At 51.8% G+C, this 20,713-nt stretch overlaps 1 protein-coding gene and 1 long non-coding RNA gene across 2 annotated transcripts; both read right to left on the minus strand.

Annotated features, from left to right (window-relative positions):
• LOC115945364 (uncharacterized) lies at positions 1–1,095 on the minus strand. The gene is made up of 2 exons (XR_004079727.2): positions 575–1,095; positions 1–389 (listed from the first exon to the last, which is right to left on the minus strand). It is a non-coding gene; the product is annotated as an uncharacterized lncRNA (long non-coding RNA).
• Positions 1,096–2,601: 1,506 nt separating this feature from the next.
• Positions 2,602–19,168, minus strand: TFRC (transferrin receptor). Its single transcript, XM_034063969.1, has 19 exons — positions 19,091–19,168; positions 17,338–17,408; positions 14,361–14,571; positions 13,530–13,749; positions 13,171–13,314; positions 12,382–12,478; positions 11,876–11,998; positions 10,983–11,078; positions 10,679–10,818; positions 10,139–10,305; positions 9,722–9,841; positions 9,032–9,117; positions 8,868–8,931; positions 8,531–8,598; positions 8,095–8,162; positions 7,609–7,690; positions 6,448–6,669; positions 5,821–5,961; positions 2,602–5,541 (listed from the first exon to the last, which is right to left on the minus strand). The coding sequence occupies exons 2-19, from the start codon at positions 17,368–17,370 to the stop codon at positions 5,299–5,301; spliced, it is 2,325 nt and encodes a 774-aa protein (XP_033919860.1). The 5' UTR covers positions 17,371–17,408; positions 19,091–19,168; the 3' UTR covers positions 2,602–5,298.
• Between the last annotated feature and the right edge of the window lie 1,545 nt (positions 19,169–20,713).

The raw sequence follows: 20,713 nt of genomic DNA on the forward strand, positions 1-20,713 counted from the left end.
TTTAACTTACAGGCTTTATTAAAAAAAACAAAATCAACAAGGAACAAAAGTACCCGAAGGGTCCCGAGTGTGTAGAGAAAAACCCGCTACAGTGTGGATGGACACAGACACGGTGTTGCCCACCAAGCTAGTGGGTAGAGGCTCCCTGCACCTCATCGCTGCTTCGTGTTCCAGCAGCAGCACAACACCCCAGTGCGCAGGGCCGGCTCGGGAGGACAAGGATCCTCTGTTCAGCGCTGGAGCTCCCACGAGCGCGGGGAAGAGGAAGAGCAGAGCAAAGCCGCCTTTTCTCCAGGAAAAAAAAACCTTCCCCCAGCTTCCGCTGCGGTTTGGGAGGGCTCACGGGCACCGGGCACCCACTCACTCCAGACCCCACTGCCTGCACTGTCCTGGCAGGCACGAGCAGGGGGGTCGGGCATACTGCCGCCTGGGCACGACAGCAGCACCGGCACCCCGCAGCACCGCGGGGCACGGTGCCAGCAGTGCCCGGTGAGGCACAGCACGGCCGGGCAGTGCCGCAGTGCTACACACCGACACCTCCCACCCCCTGCAAGGGGTCGCGCCTCGCTCTTACCTCTGTGCTCACCGCCACTGCCACCGCATCCTGCGCCGGGTCCACAGCGTCACCGCAGGCAGAGGACCGGCACGGCCGCTCTCTGGGCAGCCCGCATGCCAGGCAGGATGCGCCCGCCCGCCTGTCGGGCCGTGGTGCGCAGATCGACGCCGGCGGCAGCCCGGTCTCCGGGGGATCCCCCCGCGGGGCGGCCAGCAGCAGGGGCTGGGGCCGGCCTCACACCCGGGCTGCCCGCCTGCGGCTCGGGCGGTGTGCGGGGTTCCGTGTGCCGGGGGTGCCGCCGGGGTGCTCCTGCTCCCCCGAGTAGAACTCGCCCTCCTCCTGCACCCCGCCCCTGGCCTCCCCTTCCTCTTGCCGGCCCCGCCGCACCCACCAGCGGGCCCGGCCTGGGGGGCTCGCTTCACGCCGCCCCCCGCCCCGCTCCTGTTGCGCCCGCCGGCTCAGGCCCTGCTCCTGCCCGGCTTTGGGGCCGTGCTCCTGCACGCCCCGCACCGCGCACCGCGCTCTCCGCGGCGGCTGCGCCCCGGGGCTGCCCCCCTCTTCCCCCGCCGCCGTTTCCTCCGCGCCCCGCGCCCGCCGCCGCGCCCGGGCCGTTCCCCGCTCCCGGGCCCGCCGCGGCTCCGCGCCCGGCTTGGGGCCACCGCCGGCTGCGGTGACCAGCGCGGGCCGCTCGCCCCACTCCTGCAAGCCCGTGCGCTCCCCCAGCGGCACCCAGTGCCACCGGACCTGGCCCCCGCCGCGCCCCGGCCCCCCCCCGCCCGCGGCCACCAGCTCCTGGCCGCGGGGCAGCGCCCCGAGCCCCGCCTCCTGCACGCCCTGTGAGAAGCCCCCCTCCTCCTGCACCCCCGGGGCCACTCCGCCTCCCTCCGGTACCCCCGGGCTCAGCCCCCCGCCCTCCGGCACCCCGCTCGCGCCCTGACCCCGGATGGTGCACGCGGCCCCAGCCCCGGCCCCGCTCACCGGGGGGGCCCCCCCCGGGGCCGCCCCCTGCCGCGCCCCCCCCGCGCCGCGCTGCTGGAGCCCCGGCGCCGCCGCCGCTCCCCCCTACCCCGCCGCTGCCGCTGCCGCCGCCGCCACCGCCCCCTCCTGCCGCCGGCGGCGAGAGCTGCCGGGGCGGTGCGCACCCGGCCGGCCCTGCTCTTAAAGGCGCCGCGTCGCCGCTTTACGTAACGGCGGAGAGGGGATGGCGGCGGGGTGGGGAGGGACAGGCAGGCAGACGGGGGAAGAGCGGGGCGCGGGGGGCAGACTCACCAGGAACAGCACCAAACCCGGGACCGCTCCGGTACAGAGACTGGAGGTGTGAGATGGGCACGGGCAGCCCGGCCCTGCCACGGAGCACTCCCGACTCCTGCTCCCGGGCGGCTGCAGCCCTGTCCCCTGCTGCCCCGGAGGGGCTGGCCCCGCCCGGCGGCTGCAGAGGCCCCGCCACTGCAGGGAGAGAGCCCTGCCAGGTTTGGGCGAAGAGCTGCGGGAGACAGCGTGTTCCCAAGAAGTAAATCATCCCTGCTGGAAGAGGAGGGCCAGCCCGTAGAGAAAAAGCAGCCTCCTCCTCCGAAACGGTGCATTTTCACGGGATGCAGGGTTTCTTAAGGAGGAGAGACTAGCACTAGGGAAGGAAAGCTGAGCGTATTTAAAATGCAAAGCCCCGAACCAGCACAGTCCCTCAGCAGAAGGCCCTTGGTCTGGGGAAGCAGCTCCAGCCCTGCCAGAGCTCTCTGAGGCTCTATGAACAACCAAACGCCAGTGGGAAGTCTGACATTGCATACTTCCACCACCTACCCCAGTGCCGCAGGTGCTATAGCATCAATGCGGTGACCAAGAGGCTGTCCTTCCACCTCAGTGTCCAAATCCTCATGCCAGCTGCCGGCCCGAGGCAGGATGCACTGCCGCGGAGCACACTGAGGTTTGAACTTGCTATTGCACATCACCACAGGCCGATGCAGCAGGAGAGCTGCCTCCCTCTAGCTGCCCCTACCCTACGCACTACCCTACCGGCATTGCGGCTGGTGAAGAAGCCACGAGAGGAGTTGAGTGTTGAAGCTTTAAAACTTTATTCAAGCAGACAGCAGGTAACCCAGAAACAGTTTAACACCCCACACCACTCCGATGCCAGCCAGTGCTGCGCCAAGCATCCCAACATCCCAGCAGTCACAACTGTGCTGCCCAGCCAGGAGACAGGCTTTGTCTTTCTCTGCCGGCTACAAAGAGCGTGATTAACTCTTGACATCAAGATGCATGCAAACACTACAGTGAGAACTCCCAGACAGCAGCTCCTAAATGCCATCCGGAGAAGTGTCACTAGGAAACAGTAACACAGATGGGGCTGTTCACATGACTCAGGGACAGCAGGGTAGTTAAGAGCAGTGAGGAGTCACACAAGCCTGGGCATCGGGCTTTGAGAGAGGTGAAAAAACTTGCCTTCAGCACTGGTGAGCTCAGGGACCAGGCTGTGGCCTCATCCTTGCCTGTTCCTAGGAGAGGCCAGGCCTCTGTTCCAGCTGAACACTGTTCTTTCCCTCAAGGACTACTGCTGGGGCTCAGGTCACTCACTTGGTTTAGGTTTAAATGCCAGAACTGTTTGCAGAGCACAGTGCTAGCAAAAACAAGACAGTTGCTTTCTGGGAACAGGCAGCAGAGTTCAGCAGGTGTCACACAGCAGCACTGTTCAGCTTCAGGGCAGGCAGCAGAGGGACATCATGAGAGAGGTGCCACTCCACACACACCCAGAAGACAAGACTGCAGTTTTCAGCAGGACATGGGGATCAAGCAACTTCCCCTGCACACACAGCAGCATCCCCCAGCCTTCACGTACTTCAGGTAGTTCAGGTAACACACATGCCTATCTACAGCAGTGACCAGAGCCCTCCAGACAGCATTAGCCCCAGGCCATACATTCACCTTTAACTCCCCAAGTCCTTGTAATAGATCTGAAGGAAGTTTACTAAATCACAGAGCACAGTCTAACTAGCCTAGTTTCCACAAAACATTCAAGCACCAGCCCCGTGAATGGAGGCAGGAAGCCACTTCAAGACAGCACAGCTATTTGAAACAGTTCAGCCTACAGAGAAGGTAGAATATAAGGAAGCACATAACAGACCGAAGTTTGTATTTGCATCACCACAGGAGAGTGAAAAAATAGGACTGCAGGAAACTGATCCATGTTAGATACTAACCATCAAGCTTCGCAGATGACATTGCATGATAAGCATAGAACAATTATGGGAAACACTGTCCCCGATAATTACGTACACCCATAGTGCAACATATGGAGGTCACTGCCTCCGATATAACACTGTGGTAGGCAAAAACTACCTTGTTCTTTACACATTATGGAAGACACTGCTCCCGATAATGTCAGTTAGGTTTCATGATACATAAGGTACTGGAAGTTTGCAGGAAGCTGCCATTTAAATATTGGGCCAATACCTAATCTGAAATACAAGTAGTTTGTGTGTTGCTGCAGGTGGAGCAAGGGCTACACAGCAAGCTCCACCACTGCAGCCATGGGGAAAGCTGTGCTCCCTGTGAGAGCACACTGCTTCCAGAAAAGGGTGCAAAGAGGGGTCCAAAACCCACAGAGAGGCACGGACACCATAGGGCTGACAGATTTCTAATATTTCCAATTTTCGGCATTTCAGGGATCACTTTAGAGCACAACCTGGAGACTTGCTACCGGGTTTGCACATTCAGGTTTCTTCCAGAAGGGTGTTTTTGCCACAGAAAGCTTAATTGCTAGTTTTCCAAAACTTTGTTTTTTGAGGGACCTGTTTAGGTTATTTTAAATGCAAAGTTCCAGTATCATGTTTGATTGTAATAGCAGATGCTGCTTTATTCAAAAACGACAGTATAACTGTCATAATTATGGAAGGCACTGCTTCCGATAATTATCTTCTATAAAAAACCACACCATTTATAGTGAACGCTGTCACTGATAAATAAATAAACAAATAAATATCTCAGTGCCAAACAAGAGCCATCCTGCAAAATGGCATCAGTCAGACAGGGTTTGGCCAGCAAGAGACTCAATTTCACAAAAGGCCCCACAGCAGCAAGGTCTGAAGTGCCAGTCTAGAGCCATTCCTCAATGCCACAGGAGTCGCTGAGGTGCCAGCTAAGGATCTAAAGGGGGCATTAGATAATCTTTGGGTCATTTTCCCTGGGTATTAAGACCTGCCTTGGCAAAAGCAAGCCTGTAAGATGTTGGGACTCTCCCATTGAGTAAAGGCAGGCTGGGCACTTCAGAGCTTGCTGATAATCCAGCACTTGAGGGCTTCTACTAGGTTGGTTTATTTCTGAGCTACAGGTTGATCTCTGCAGCTCCTGCCAGAAAAGGGATCCTCATTACAAGAGGAATCCATTCCCCATTTTATCACTAGGTTTAGGAGGCCAACAATTAAAACCTAAATAGATGAGGTACCTCCCCACTCAAGGTACCGGTTTAGGAGTCACCTGAGCTATTGGTTCTCAAGTACACTGGAAAGCAAAGCCCCACAAAAAGCTGTACATGACTGGTTTGTCAGACGGGAGCCTGATCAGAGCAGATTTCATGATAAACCTAGTACCTGCTTTAAAACTGCCTCCTGTGAATTTGTCAAGGTGAGATTTAAATTTTATGATCCACTTTGGTCAAAAAATATTTGTTGCCAGAGAATCTACAGAAAAATAATGCCATGTTAGGGAGTGGGTATCCCTATTCCTGTACCTTACCCAGGTGTTTGCCATGTCTAGAATTCGTTGTCTGTATCCCAGATATCACCCACTAAGGCATTGGCAGCTCCTTTTATGGTCCAGGTCGCCAGGGCCAGCTGCTCTTTCAGCATGTTCACATCCACGCTCTCCCTGCTGGTTCTCAGCAGCTGCAGGTTCTCCAGCAGACTCTGCAGGGTGTGTGAGCCTCTGCCAAAAAAGATGTGGCGAAAGGGAGCATCTTTTGGCGAGAGGTATGGGGACAGGAAATCGTATTCCACCTGAAATAGAGGTGCAAAGTTAGGGTTATACGCTCACCTCCCAAGTTTTCCTTCCTGATCTGCCACAGAGCTCCTGACCTCTAATCCCCACCCAGCCCTTTCTCACCGCACCTCTGTGCTGTGCCAGACTCTCTTCTCAATAGCCAGTGCAGAAGTCAGTCATGCTAAAACTAAGCAAGCAGAGATACCAGTCTGCACATTGCCCGTGGCGCACCTGAGGAAGGGGCCCATCCCAACCTTTCTTTCCTTCATGAAAAAAAGAAAACTAGTTGTACCCACCTTCATGATCCTGTCATTCAGGGCCCTGCGGACAATCTTGTTTTCCCTGTCACTGTTTGCAATGTCTCGTCTCAGTGTATCTGTAGCTCGCTGGAAGTCACCACGGGCAAAAAACAGCCAGTTCAAGGTCAGCCCCAGAGCCTGTGAGGGAGGAACTGTTAGCAAACCTGATTTTCTTCTTTTGCTGCTTTCTTACCAAGAGAAAGTGTTGGGTTTGTCATCCCGTCCGTCCCCCTGTGTGTTTAACCAAGTAGCAGAGCGAGTTCCTGGCAGGCTCCTCTGAGGTCACTGAGCCCAGTGACGTCTCTCCCCACCCACAGCTTCTTGTGAGCTCTCCGCAGAGGTGCAAATGAGATGCAGAGCTGCACTGTACTGCAAGTGGTAACCAGACAAGAAACCATCCATGTCCATTTCCTCAAGAGCTCACCACAGCCAGATTAGCTAAATCTGTCTGACACAGTGACTCTGCCTGCACTGCTCTATAAAGAACATCAATTCCTGTCACATCTTGGTACACTCTAGTGCCCAAAGGAGGAAGATGTCCACCCTGCTGTATCCAATGGCAGCAGAGCCTTATTAGCACATAGCTCCATAGCAGGGATGCAATGTACTCAGAGCCTTTCTTACCTTCACATCCCGATCATAGAGAAAAAACTTCTCCTGGAATGCTAGCAATTCTTCACTGTATCGCTCAAAGTCCAGGTAAAGCTCATGATCATGGGTCAACCTGAGAGCTATTTGTCCAGCAACTTCTGCAGCAGCACGCATAAGATCATACAACTTGTCAGTCATCTTAAGGTTCTCCACAGTGTCCTCAGTAGTTCCCAAGAAGGGATATTCCTCATCTTTCTGCAAGAAGGCAGGCATTGAAGTTAAGCAAGACTGCGTCTCCAGATTGGATTTCTTACCTCCCACTGCAGCTTGCTTGCTACTTCTACCACATCCCATCTCCTTGTGCTGCTAAGTAGCAAGACTTAGGCAAAACTTCAAAAGGGGAAGGGAATGGAGCTCCTGCATCTCATCCCTCACAGTTTCCAGCAATCAGCAGGATGTTCTACTACTTTGCTGGACACAAAGATATATTGAGCTCTTCCCCTACCACAGCTGAATGCAGAAGTGCAGACAGGCAAACCCCATCACCCAGTCTGGTATGTGCTGGCAGTATATGCCTTTCTTGGCAGGATAACTCAAGTTTTTTGTGGAGTAAGTCTGACACTAACAAAATCATTCATAAGCAGAGGAAGCTGTTACCAGAATGGTTCTGAGCTACACACCTTGCAGTAACAGAGCAGGCTGCCTGGCTGATGCCACTTTTTCCAGCCCCAAGCTGCAGCACCCCACCTGAACAGTCTGAATTAGTACTTGCTTTAGCCAACAGTACTGCTTCCCCAATGCACTTCGCTTGCTGACCAGCAGGCCACAGTAGTCTTTCACTGAAGCAGCAACAGCATGACATTATTTTGTACTTCTACCTTCTGAAACATCGACATCTGAGCCTTCAGAAGAGCAAATGCCCCCTCTCCCAACAAAATATGTATGTTCAGGACTCTGGAACAGAGACCATAGGCCAACCATGCCCCAGATGCTGCCTTTGCAGCAAGTATTTACACAACCATGAGGCTGTGTCAGATGTCGGTCCAGAGGCTACCTACATATCCTCCCATAGAAAGGCTCTTGCATGGACAAGTTGCTTAGGATAGCAACCTTGTGTTCTGCCACCCTGAAGAGCAGATATTCTTACAACACTCCGCACGGAATGAGTACACCAGGCAGGTGGACAGCACTTACATTGCAGAAACCAAAGGAAACCACGGGGATTCCCGAGAAGGCCAGGAAAGGGAATGCTGCATTATCCAGACCAAGGGGAACACTGCAAAAGACAAGTACTGAGTAGTCACCAACTGGTTTGGACACACCAGGAGAAAAGCTGCAAGCTCTAGAGTTGAAGCTGTAAGCCAACTGGACTACCCTGTCTAGACAAGGCTGGTTTTGGCAAGGAATCTAGCCAAGCACTGAGGGCTCTCATCCATTTCTGGCTACCTGTCTTTGAACAAGGCTGTTCTTGCTCTACAAAAAGATGTCTGGGCCGCCTACAGGCAGACTGGGGCAGCATCAAATGTAACAAGCATACTGTTCACGCTTGCCTGATCCCACTGCAACTGGTACAGCCTGCCCCAGACAGCAGTATGACACTCCAGCACAAACAGCAGAGGTCATTTAGTTTGCTCCTTTACAGAGATTTGCTTTTCCAAAGAACAGGATGACAATACTTACACTGTTTTTACCCAGTCAGAGCCAACTCTGTCATACAGGTTTCCCGAATCCTTTGTTGGGTCCTTCACCTGCACAGAGATTAACAGTCACTGCACTTGTTTTGACCTCAGCTGGGGCTTCCAGGTCCATCCTGGAGCTTGGATTGCTGTACAGATGCCAGTCAGGTATCTCCTTTCTCCACACAGTTCATGTAGAACAAGCATTCACCTCCCACTGAACTGTGGCATTTGCCAGTTTTAGATTCTGCATGTGCGAACTGCAATTCCCAGAGCCCAGCTGACTTCAGACAGGGCCCTCTGGAGTATCTTAGCCCTTTCTCCTATTCAGGGCTTTCTCCTCAGAAGATGCCAGCTGGGAAAACTGAGCCAGCACAGTTGTGGCTGCTTTCCTTAAAAAAAACCAGTCACCTTAATTAGGTCAAGACCCTTCAACTCACCCCCTTCATTGTTCTTTCCAGCAGTGTGTACAGCAGTGGGCTAGCAGATATCTTCATGTGGTTGAAGCCTGCAAAAAGACAAGGACATTTGACACGCTGGCACAATTAGCCACTGCTGTTAGAGCTGCTCAGCCTTGTGACCCAGCAACAACTGATCTACAGGCTGCTGCCAAAGGATCTTCAGACACAGTACAGTCTACTGGGACCTAGCAGAGCTGCCTCCTTTTGGCTCAGGCTCTGCATACCTTCGGCGCAGCCCCCATTCCTGGAGGTTAAGGGATATCATCCAAGCTATTCTGGTCCCACTCAGTTTTCAAGAAACTTAAGAGTAGGTTACCTAGCACTGCAGCATCCAAGTTAATGTAAGTGAAGGCTTTGGCATGCAGCGTTGCAGAGTACCCCTAGAACAAAACAAGTATTTTAAGATGAGCAGTAGCAGTACAACACCAAGAAATCACAACTGTGCTGCCACCAAGCAGAAGTCTACCAAAGAAACAGTACCTCCAGCCATTCAGTAGCACCCACAGCTCCGTACTCTCCTGCACTCCAGCTAGCAAAGATGATGCTGCGCCTTGGTTTGTAGCCACCTGCAAAGAGAGGGAGACTGAGATGTCTGCCCTTCCCCCATAGAGATGTAGATCAGCACTGAGGGCCTGGGATGATGAATCTCCTGCTCCTTAGAGATGAAGTGTTCTGGCTGCTGCAAACATGCGCACAAGCGGATGCATGGACACTTCATCCTGATTCTCATGCTGCAGAGCTGTGTAAGAAAACCATGCTGTCTGCATTTCCCTCCTTTTTTGTTTAGCTGTCTGAGCCCAAAATTAACCCTGGAGACAGAAGCACTCACACTAAGTGTAGCCTCCACTACTCTAGCTGGTCAGCTACATCAGTATTTTCCCACCTTCAGGCTTGGCTGTCCAACAAACAGTGCACATTTGAGGTTTGCACTGCGTGTTATCCAAGGACATTTTTGCATTCAAGGAATACCAGATGCAAGCACACAGTGGATGCAAGTGCTCACTGCAGGTAAGTTGTCTATGTTGGAAAAGCAACAGCTTTCCAGGAAGCTTAGTCAGATTCCCTATTGCCTTCCCTTAGGATTATTTTGCTGGACTCCCCAGTATTAACACACAGGCAACTAAATTTGCATCACACCTCCCACTCCCATGATTTTGCACAAGTATTTACCATTCTTCACTATGTCTGAGATCACATGGGCAAGTTCCAACAATATGGCAGTTCCAACACCAGCCTTGGCTGCTCCTGGGCCCCAAGAGTCTCTCTGGGCTCCAATCACAACATATCGATCTATAAAGGAGACAAGATCTGAGCTGCAAGCTTCAGGTTGTAAACACCACTTATAAAAAGAGCAGCTTTGAGCCTTTGCTAGAAACACAATATGAAGTCTGACTCTTAAATCTGGCATACTGCTTGCTATCATTTAGCCTTTCTCTGGCAGTGTGGCTCAGCCTTTTCCTTGACCCTTTGGGAAGGGTCTTAGTTCTGCTAAGGAAGTTGTTGTCTTTGTAGGAACAGCTGTCATCTGGTGATCACAGAAGAGGAAGGGTTCCTTTCAAGACTAAGGCACAAGGCAGTTGTTGTTACCTGGTTCTTCAAATCCCTTGATAGCACCAAAGATGTTCAGAATCTTCTGGTCCACCATAACATTGTTCACACTCAATTTTACTGTCATGTTGGTTGTACTGCTCATCATCTTGCATCCCATGACCCCAGATTTCCACTCCAGAAGGCATTTGTCTCCATCCATTTTGCTGAAGGGAAAAAGAGAGGTTCTTTGAACTCATTATACAGCTCTGACCTCACCTAGTTATCCTGTGAAGAAAGCAAGCCTACAGCTGCAGATGCAGCTTTTTTTAGGACCTGCTCAGGAGACAGCCTGCAGTCCTGTACCACTAATTTTGCAGTCAGAAGCCAAGAGAAATCCCAACACTACGTTAAGTTCAGTCTTTAAGACATAAGACATGGACACAAGCAACATCTCTCCAGCTGGTTCCAGTAAGTGCTCACTGCGATACACAGCAGAGGCCAGCAGAGAGCTCTCTAGGCTCACAGCACCTCAACACCATCCTCAGTTCTCCATGAGGGCCACAGCAGCCTAGCCTGCAAGCCAGGAGAAACTATTACCTGTACAGTTTGCCTGCTGCTTGGCTAGAGATGGTCTGAACAGGGATGCGAGGTAGTCCAGAAGATTCTACTGGTGGGAACTGGGTGTGGTTGAAAGAAGGGAAGCCTGGGGTGAAAGGGTCTCCAGTTCCAAGGTGGGCCTGTGAAAAGCAAGAGGAGCCCTCAAGTCTCAGAGAAGCCCAACAGCTTTCATCTACACAAGGGTATGAGCACTGCTGAGCCAGAGGCCTGTAGGAGGACTGCTGCAGTCCACAGCAAAAGAAGTTAACAAGAACACAAACAGGGGAGCCAGCTGCATACTCACATGTCCAAAGGGGACAAGTGCATCCGTGTTCTTGTAATCGTAGGGATCCAGGTACATCAGGACACCAACTGCTCCTGCATCTTGGGCATTTGCAACCTGAAGCAAACAGGAACATTGACTACACATCTGCACTGCAAGCAAGGGGAATTAAGGCCTGCCTCTGACATGCCACCAGTACAAACACTCTTGCAAGGTTAGGTAACAGCTTGAAAAGTGGGAAGGGACTGAAGAACCAGTAAGCACCCCTTGCAGAACCACTTTTCAGCTCTGCCTGTGTCTTATATGAAGACTGTGCCTGCTTGCAGAGTCCTGTGCCCCAACCTCCCCAGAAGCACCCATCTGAGGGACAGCTCTGGGTGAGACATCTATAACAAGTTTGTGTACAGGACTTGAATCCTTTAGGCTGCTTGCCTATTTGGTTCTACTTGCTACACAGAGAGCATGACAGCAACATGCAATGCAGCTGACTGGGCATGCAGTGCCACCACCTTCACTCAGACCACGTGAGACACTGCAGCCAAGATTTAAAAGTATCTGGCTGCAGCAATGTGAGGTGTTCTGAAGGCAAGGCTGTTCTGCTTCTAGCAGCTATGTTGCTAGCAACACCATATAGCCAGCAGGCTGCCTCCATCACTCTAGATGCTTGGCTGTCCCAGCAAGACTGCCAGAGGATAAGAATGCCATGATGAATTGTAACCAGCTCTGTTCAGTCTTGGTGTCCAGATCTGCACGTGGAAGCTTAGTGCACACACACAAGACCAGACCTGCAGGGACAAGCCTAAAAACACAAGTTCTAGAGACCTGGACAAAGACACACCTCTAAACCTCAAAGAGGAGGAAACATGGCTTCCTGCTGCCACATTTGGCCAGGCTTTGGGGCATGGACTAGTTACCTTCTCAGCAAGGGTTATCTTTCCAGCTCTGAAGATAAGTATAGCTCCATTCAGTGAAACACCCAGCTTCTCTAACTTCTGAAAATCAGCTTTCAGTCCATAGTTCACATGAACTGGTTTGCCCTGGGACAGAAACACTGGTTATAAATGCAACAGTCTTATGTCAGTAAGGTACTTGATACAGCCTACAGGGTCACAGTACCGGTGATTCCTGCTAACAGTGGGGTGTTCAAGCTCAATCATGTAAACTGATCACATGCAACATGCCTGCTTGAACAACGCTTCTGACGAGTTTCCTGTCTGGATACCAGCACAGAAGTGTAAACAGTTACTTTCACTTCTTGCTGAAAACATGGGCCTGGTCCTCACTGAATTCTCCCTGCCACCAGCCCAGGTCTCTTACTGGGGATGACTTATACACTTCGTATCTCAAAGATACATATTTTGAACATTGCCACCTGGTAAGCATGCAAGCACATTTCCCAGATCTTTCTGGAGTCACTTACAACAACTGAGCCAGTCTTGCTGTATGCTACATATGCACTGGGACTCTCCAGTTCCTCCTCTTGATCATTTTGCAGAATAGACACTCTGTTATTGCTTCTGTTAAAAGTAAAGAGACAGTGTTATGTTTTTTCATACATAAAATCCATATTTAACTAGCTGTCATATTTCAACAATTACAATCAAGTCAATGTAGAGCCTGAAGCAGGCAGACTCATCCCAGTACTTCCATGCAAAAATCTCTGGGATTGTTCAGAGACATTAATGATGGCTAATTTCTAAGACAAGGTAGAAAGAATCTGCGCTTCCAGGTCTCTTTGTCACTTCCTAAGAGAAGCTAAGCAAATTTGTTTCCTCCCCAACACAAAGAGGGCAAGTAAGACAAAGGTGTCAGCCAACACAGTGTCTGTTGATACCTTCCTGAGCTACAACAGAAGCAACTGCCAGGTCCACAAGACCCATTTGGGTGACAAGCCAGCGCCCACACCCACAGTTTTACTCACAAGCAATATGTCCTTCAGCCTAGATTTTACTCAAGTTGTCTTCTCTCTACTTCCTAAGCATGCTTTGAGGAACAGGCTGCCTCAGGAAAAATCCCCAGGGCTGCTACCAGACCCTCTAGATTTTTGAATCTTGAGAAGAGACAGAAGCAGCTATTGCTTGACTAGCTTGGCTTTGGAGAGCAGTAACTGGCTCACAATTTTAGTACTGCTTTCAGCAGAAATGCGTTTGCTCAAGACTACAGATATCTATGCTGCAAGGAAGAGATCTGCACCTCTCCATTAACGTACCTGCCTTTGACCTGCAGCTTAATGTAGTGCTCATCATTCCAGACTTCATCCAAATGGAAGCTGTTAAACTGGTCATGAATGTAGCTGGCAGCTTTCTCATCTTCAATCTGTCCAGCTTCAAAAGAGTCCTTGTTTGCTCTTTGCCTGTAGGTAACAGATAATAGCTTATGCTACAGCACTGGGTTGCACTGCAGTGCTGCAGCCTGCAAACCCAAGTTGGATGGGCCATTTAAGCCCATATTTAACCACAATAATACCCCACACCATCTTTAAGGCCCTTGCTCTCCAAAAGAGCTTGAGGAGTTCTGTTCACAGGGTGTGCCCCTCATAGCTGTAGTTAAGCTTTCTGGACCTGTTACCTCAAGCTGTCCTCAAGACGTCTGGCTGACAGCTTTCCTGACAACAGGGTTCTGAGGTCCGGCCAGTATAAGACAGGTGGTCCAGGCACCTCTTCCTCCTCAGTTTCATCCTCCGTTAAGTAAGATGCAGTAGGAGTCATCTCACACTTGCCACTTCCATCCAGACACCTGCTAGCCTTCTGCATTCGTCCACGATAACTCAAGTAGCCAATCAGAAACCCTACAGACAGAAGAGGTATTTTTTTCTGCTGCAGATGACTAAACCAGCCCCACACCACACAAGTGCATTCAAAGCAGCTTCAGGGTTGAGATGCATCTCTGCTCTCACACCATTTTTGACAAGCTAGCATGGCTAAGGACAGACAGGATTGTGCAGCCTGACATTGTGCCCAAGCTGGCATGTTTTAAGGTACATTGTAAAGCTGATCTTGTGCTTGGCAGAGTCCATCCAGCACCACTTTGGAAGAAGAATGCTTACTTTAGTCCAGAGGCAGGGTTAAAACTCTTGAGACAAGCACTAGAGGCTTTACTGACATGTTGAGCCATATTACTAGAAAAGTGTTAAAGAGTTAATCAAGGGAAAACCAGTACACTTGCCAGACAGACCAGTTTACCCTTGGCTAAGACACAGTTCCATTGCCAAATTTCACACTTCTTTGTGCCAATTCTTTACCATAAGTCTGAGACAGACATACGTAGTGACAAGAGGCTGCAGACTGGATTCAGGTTCTTCAATTATATCATGAACCAATACAGAGCCAAATGTTAATGGCCCCAGATATGCTCAATATCAGAATCCGCTTCATGCAGTTGTCTCTGACCCTTCCTTACCAATCAAAAGGAGGAGGAGAGCTGCAATGACTATGAAGCAGAGGTTCTTGACACTCCTCCGTGGAGGCATGCTGGCGTGCATATGCTCTTGTCTCCCAATTTCCCCTCCTTCCTCATCATCAGCAGACAGCTTCATCTCCACATGGCTGTTATCTCCATCCATTTGCCGGGCAATGCTGAAGCGTGTGTATGACATTGGTTCGCCACCAAACTGTATCGAAAGACAGTCATGCGATGGAAGAGTGTTACATCAGCCTACCTACAGTCCCTGCAGCCAGCTGCACCCATCCTCCAAATCAGACACAGCTTGTTCACCTGAAATTGCTCCAGCACAGCCTGAGCATTTGGCTTTCAGTAAATCAGGCTGGCTCCTTCGAACTGTTAGACTTAGACCCAACATGGGGTCTCCAGGGCCTATTTAGCATCTGTTTGCCCTACACAAGCTCAAAGCTACACTGGTCAAAATCTAGCCTGGAGTCTATTTCAGATATGACACAGTCAATGGCATCAGCATTTCCCACATTACCCCATGGCAAATGCTGACTCAAGCAGAAACTCCTGGTCTTAATCAGAAGCACATCGATCCAACTTGAACATGCGCAGTTTGCACAGAAAACTTTGATCAGCACAGAGGAAAGGGAAGGCAACTCCTGTATGGCTGTGCCTTTGAGCCACATCCGCTTTCATGTACTCTCATGCAACATCTAGATGGTCTTGTGTTTAACGACCCAGGCTACTCTTAAATGACAATATTGATGAGTATTATGAAGCTACTGTGCTGAAGAGAGATGACCCATGGGAACCCTGCTACCTCAGCTAACATGAAAGCTGAGGACACACCTCCTGCATCCACCAGCAACTGGCACCATTCAGCAAGTGTTTATCAGTGCCTGAGCAGAGCAGCTTCCAGCCTGGAGGCTGCTCTTCTGAACAGCTGCAACACACAGTCCAACTGCTCACAGAACAGCAGCCCATGCAAAGGCAGTTGCTCAGATTAACAGACGGTTAAACGAAATTCCAGTTAAACTCAGTTCCAGGTGTAGCCAGGCACTGTACAGAACCACCCAGCTCCCATTATAGCTGCTGAACTTGCCTGCGGCCATGGCTGTGTTGGGGACAGGCAGGAGGCTGGCTAAAAGGCCAGAGGAATAGTTTTGGGAACAACAGTCCTGAAACTCCTCTCCACAGTACTTGAGAAGTGACTAGTTGCAAGCACCCAAGCCCTGTGACAGTATCTATACCTCTTTCACAATTCTCAGCTTGCTCTCTAATTGCAAGTGAGGGGCTGAAGGTGCAGAGACCATACACCAGCTTGGCTGGTAAAAACGATACCATGTAATTTCAGACCTGCAGTTCCATCCTGATGCATGCTACCAGCGATGAAGTAGCTGGCTGCTCACATTTCAGAAAGCACAATGCAGCAGCCTGTCCTACAGTGCCCCTGCTCAGCTGCTTGATAGCTCAGCTTCCCTCACCCTTTGCAGGGTACATGCTTCAACCCCACATATATCTTTGTCGCCGACACGGGCAATGGAATTGAGTGCGCCCTCAGCAAGTTTGCCGATGATACCAAGCTGTGTGGTTCTGTTGATATGCTGGAGGGAAGGAATGCCATTCAGAGGGACCTTGACACACTTGTGAGGTGGGCTGATGCCAGCCTCATGAAGTTTAACCATGACAAGTGCAAGGTCCTACACCTGGGTCAGAGCAATCCCAGGCACAGCTACAGGTTGGGCAAAAAGGAAATTCATGGTAGTCCTGTGGAGAAGGACTTGGGGGTGTTAGTCAATGAGAAAATGAACATGAGCCGGCTGCAGTGTGCACTCACAGCCCAGAAAGCCAACTGTATCCTGGGCTGCATCAAAAGGAGCGTGACCACCAGGTCAAAGGAGGTGATCCTGCCCTTCTACTCTGCTCTCGTGAGACCTCACTTGGAGTCTTGTGTTCAGTTCTGGTGTCCCCAACATAAAAAGGACATGGTACTGTTAGAACAAGTCCAGAGGAGGCCACGAGGATGATCAGGGGACTGGAGCACCTCCCATATGAAGACAGGCTGAGAAAGTTGAGGCTGTTCAGCCTGGAGAAGAGAAGGCTGTGTGGAGACCTCATAGCAGCCTTCCAGTATCTGAAGGGGGCCTACAGGGATGCTGGGGAAGGACTATTCATTAGGGACTGTAGTGATAGGACAAGGGGTAACGGGTTGAAACTTAAACAGCAGAGGTTTAGATTGGATATAAGGAAGAAATTCTTTACTGTTAGGGTGGTGAGGCACTGGAATGGGTTGCCCAGGGAGGCTGTGAATGCTCCATCCCTGGCAGTGTTCAAGACCAGGTTGGATGAAGCCTTGGGTGATATGGTTTAGTGTGAGGTGTCCCTGCCCATGGCAGGGGGGTTGGAACTGGATGATCTTGAGGTCCTTTCCAATCCTAACTATTCTATGATTCTATTATATCCTTCACACTTGTGCAGAGACCAAACCATCACATTTGCAGGCCTAGCCTAGGGTCATTTCACTGTCCAAGCTCTCTAGGACCTGCAGGCTTGTCTGAGCACATCTGTTTCAAAGGACATTACATTCAAAAGCTGGACTTGGGGCTGAATTCCCACCCCCAAAGTAACATAATACAACACATGTTGATTGTCCCGATACGCATTTATCAGCTTCCTCAGCAGCACTTCCTCCTGGAACATTGTTCAAGGCTCGCCCCCCCCTCCCCCCCCAACTTATCAGCTTCCTGAGAGACCCAAGACACTGTAGGAGTTACCGATAACCAAACAGCACTGAACTGCATAAGCCACCCCCCTTATCATGGCCAGCTAGTTACAGTGACATTTGGCTCACAACCCACACTGTAACACCCAACACTGCTTTGGATTTCTCATCTTCCCCAATACTGACACACATGTGGCTGAACCTTTCTTCTTGCAGTACCAGCAGCCCATCAAGTGACAAATGGCACAGGGAGCTGTGTCTTACCAAGTTAGAGATTGCTGCTCTGGCATGGTCCATTGCCTTCTGGAGGAGTACCCACCAACTTGATCAGAGCCCTGGAAGTGCAGAACACAAGCAGTCAAGTCAAGCTGTTCCTCTGCCATTACATAAGATATCCAAGATCACTGTCACCAGTACAACACTTGCCCGTGGATTTTACATGCATGCCCATGGATTTTACATGCATGAGTCTAAGTAAGTTACAAAGGTAGAAGTTTACATACTCCCACTGTAAATATCAGTTCTGATGAACAAACTGACTCCTTTTATTGAACTCCAGGGATTGGGGATGAGGACAGTGTCCATATAAATGAGGAATACAGTCTCAAATGGCTGATTTCAATTAAGAGTCTCATTAATGGTAGGGGCACCTCCACTCAGGGAATGCTGGCAAGAGGCACTGCTCAGCTGTGACAACACACCACATATCTAAGGTTCCTGGAGTCCATCTCACTGACAGGATGGAGACAAGCCTGACTGTTAGCCAGAAGTGGCTCAATGCCGTTAACTCAAAGCAGGACAAAACCCAACACTGCCAAAACACTTCCAATTGCAACGTCTCTTCTAGATGGCTATATTCTTTACCACTTTATGAAGGCAGTACAAGTTCTGCACAATATCTCAGAGTAGCCAACAGCAACTCTTCAAAAAGCATTTCAATCGTTTGGGTTTCTCTAGACAGTAAACTTATCTGCTGCAACTCAATCACTTCAGCATTTCTTCCTGAAAAGATGCTGGAAAAAGCTTTGTAAGTCAGTGATGAGACAGCTTGGGCTGGGGCAGGTGTTTAGGTTGTGAGCATGCAGCTTGAGCATGCCCTCAAGCAGTGCTGCTAAGAAATGACTTTGAACTGGTCTTTGGGTGCAATGTGGATTAGCTCTATACCTGGGAGCTCTGAAATATAAGCAGGCTTTATTTGGAGTTCAAAGGTTAAATGTGGCCATCCCCTCATTTCATGTTCACCTTTCACTCAGAGCAAAAGTACAGAGTTGAATCCCCAGCAGCTTTTCCAAGTGACAATCTGAGGCCTATGCTCCCAGCTGGCAGGCAGGGGACAACAAGGCATGCACATGGAGAATCTCCTAAAAGATGGGCTAACCGAGGGGAACAGTCTGGGAAGCACAGTGGCCTGGCGCCATCACACCTGGCAGGGATGTTCCCTACTCCCCCAGGAGCACAGGGTCCCCCCGAGCCCCTCATGGCCCAAACCTATTCACAGCCAGGCCAGGCAGACAGCCAGCACTCCGGCCACCTAACAGGGAAGGGACGCTCCCTTCACGCAGCCCGGGAGCCGGCCAACAACCGCCATCTCTCAAACATAAGGAGAGCAGGAGAACAAAATAATAAATAAAAGCACAGGGGCAGGCTCCCGCGAGAGGCTGGGCGGCCCCGGTATCGCGGGCAGGGCCCGGCTGCGGGCTGCCCGATAAGCGGGCCGGGAGATAGGCCGCCCGCCGAGGGCACGTCTCCCCTCCGCAGCGGGCCCTGCCTGCCTTGAAGGTCAGGCGCTTATGGCAGCCTACGCCGCGGCCACGTGCTTGCGCGCACGCCCCACCGCCAACGAGACTGCGACTGCGACTGCTGCTGCCACTGCACCGCCAGCACGGGCCCTGCAGCCCCCGCACCCCGCCGCCCTCCGCCCGCGCCGCCTCTCCCCGCCTGGCCTCAGGGCGGCAGCCACCCCTTCCCCCCAGCCTGCCTGCCCCCTCCCGCCCGCCCAGCGCGTCCCTCTGCTCACCGCCACCCCTCTCGCTCGCCGCACCGGGACCCAACTGCTGCAGCCGCCGCCGCGACGCGGCCCTACCCCTGCTCTGCGCGCCCCGCCCCTGAGCGCCGCGGGGCCAATCAACGCGCCCGCTGCAGCCACAGGCGCGAGCGGCGGAGTTTGCCCCGTCTCGGGGGCCCTGTGGCTGCTCTCAGCCTGTGGCTGTGGCCTGGGCGCAGCGGGTGCGGATGGTTCTTGTCTAGCCACAGGCCGCTCTGGTGTGCTCAGGTCCGCAGCAGCGGAAGGGAATCTCCTTGGCGCGGTGGCCCGCCGCTGCTGCCGCCGCTGCCGCTGCTGCCGCTGCTGCTGCGCTGCCTGAGCCGCCTCCGCTGCGGGCAAGGGATGTAAGGAAGCCGCGCTCTGTCAGAATTGTTTCTGGGTGCCCCACGGTTAGGGCTGGAAGCAGCACTGACAGCAGCCTCTCACATAGGGAAAGCCGAAAATCACTTCTTTAGGCGTTCTAACATCTCGTAGGTGTTCATACTGTGGACGGGTGTGCACTTATGACAGTATGCGGCAGCCAAAAAGAAGGAGCAGGTCACTGGTTGGGCACTCCCACCCTCTCTGTTTTGAGGGAAGAAAGCAGGAAGAATATTTTTCTCCCTGGGTGATGCAAACCAAACTCAGGGCTTGCTCTGGCTTGGGAAGTGCTCAGCATCTTCAGGTCCCAGCAAGTCATGCATGCTCAGGGCTGTCTTTTTAGACCTGAGCAAGCAGAGGCACCCGGGGTACCTTTTCTTTGTGTTGTGCTACTTGAGGTTTCTGTTTTGTTTGCACGATGAGAAGAGTGTCAAGCCTTGACGAGATCCAGCTGCAGTACTGCACAGAAGCACAGACAGCCCATCTGGTCCTCACCCCAGCCCTCACCCTGGTGCAGGCAAAGTGACCCCATTCCATGGTGGGAGCTCCCCTGTGTGCAGAGCTTGGTTTTTAATAGCCAGCAAGTGCAGAGTGGTGAGGTCCCCTGGTTTGTTTCTGAGGAACTTGAAGGAGAAGTAGAATATATTGGTCATTTGACAGAATGAAGTTCTAGCATGCATCTTTCAGTAGGCTTCATAAGGTGGAGCAATGGGTAAAGAGGCAGCCCAGTGTTTTTAGAGTGAAAGTGTTAAACAATATAATGGGGAGTATTTAGGAAACCCATAAACCACCCATGCCCTTTGCAAGTAAGTCTATCTCCAGCTGTGAATGTGATGCTAGGTTGAGGCTTGCAGCTCTGCAAGGCACTGAATGGGCTGTGAAAGGAGCTCCCCCTGCCAGGGGCTCTCTCTGCCATAGCTTCTCAAGGACTGCCAGGGCTGTAATATTTGCTCTGCTTCCTTTCAGCTGATGGCTAATCTCATATAGACCCCAACTAAATGGACCCTGCAGAACATCTTGCCCTCCTCAAACACCCACTGATGTTTGCCACCTCAAGCATTGCCCACGGTCATTAGTGGGCCATGACAGTGGTTGCAGCTGCCTCTGCCCTATCTGTCTGGCCTCCAGCATGAGCAGAGGTCACTGTTTCCACCCTTGGCTCTTCAGCTCAGGGCATTCCTCAAAGGCATGACAGAAGAAGGGACCACTTCAAGGTTTGTGTATGTTCTGCAATGC

The sequence above is a fragment of the Melopsittacus undulatus genome, chromosome 6 (genome assembly GCF_012275295.1).
Source record: "Melopsittacus undulatus isolate bMelUnd1 chromosome 6, bMelUnd1.mat.Z, whole genome shotgun sequence".
NCBI lineage: Eukaryota > Metazoa > Chordata > Aves > Psittaciformes > Psittaculidae > Melopsittacus > Melopsittacus undulatus.

Coding starts and splice junctions, on each gene's coding strand:
- TFRC (XM_034063969.1), bottom strand. CDS start 17,370: ATGGACCATGCCAGAGCAGCAATCTCTAACTTG. Junction 9,118..9,721: donor CTCAGACATAGTGAAGAATG/GTAAATACTTGT, acceptor CTCTCTTTGCAG/GTGGCTACAAACCAAGGCGC. Junction 8,163..8,530: donor TGGAAAGAACAATGAAGGGG/GTGAGTTGAAGG, acceptor ATCTCTGTGCAG/GTGAAGGACCCAACAAAGGA.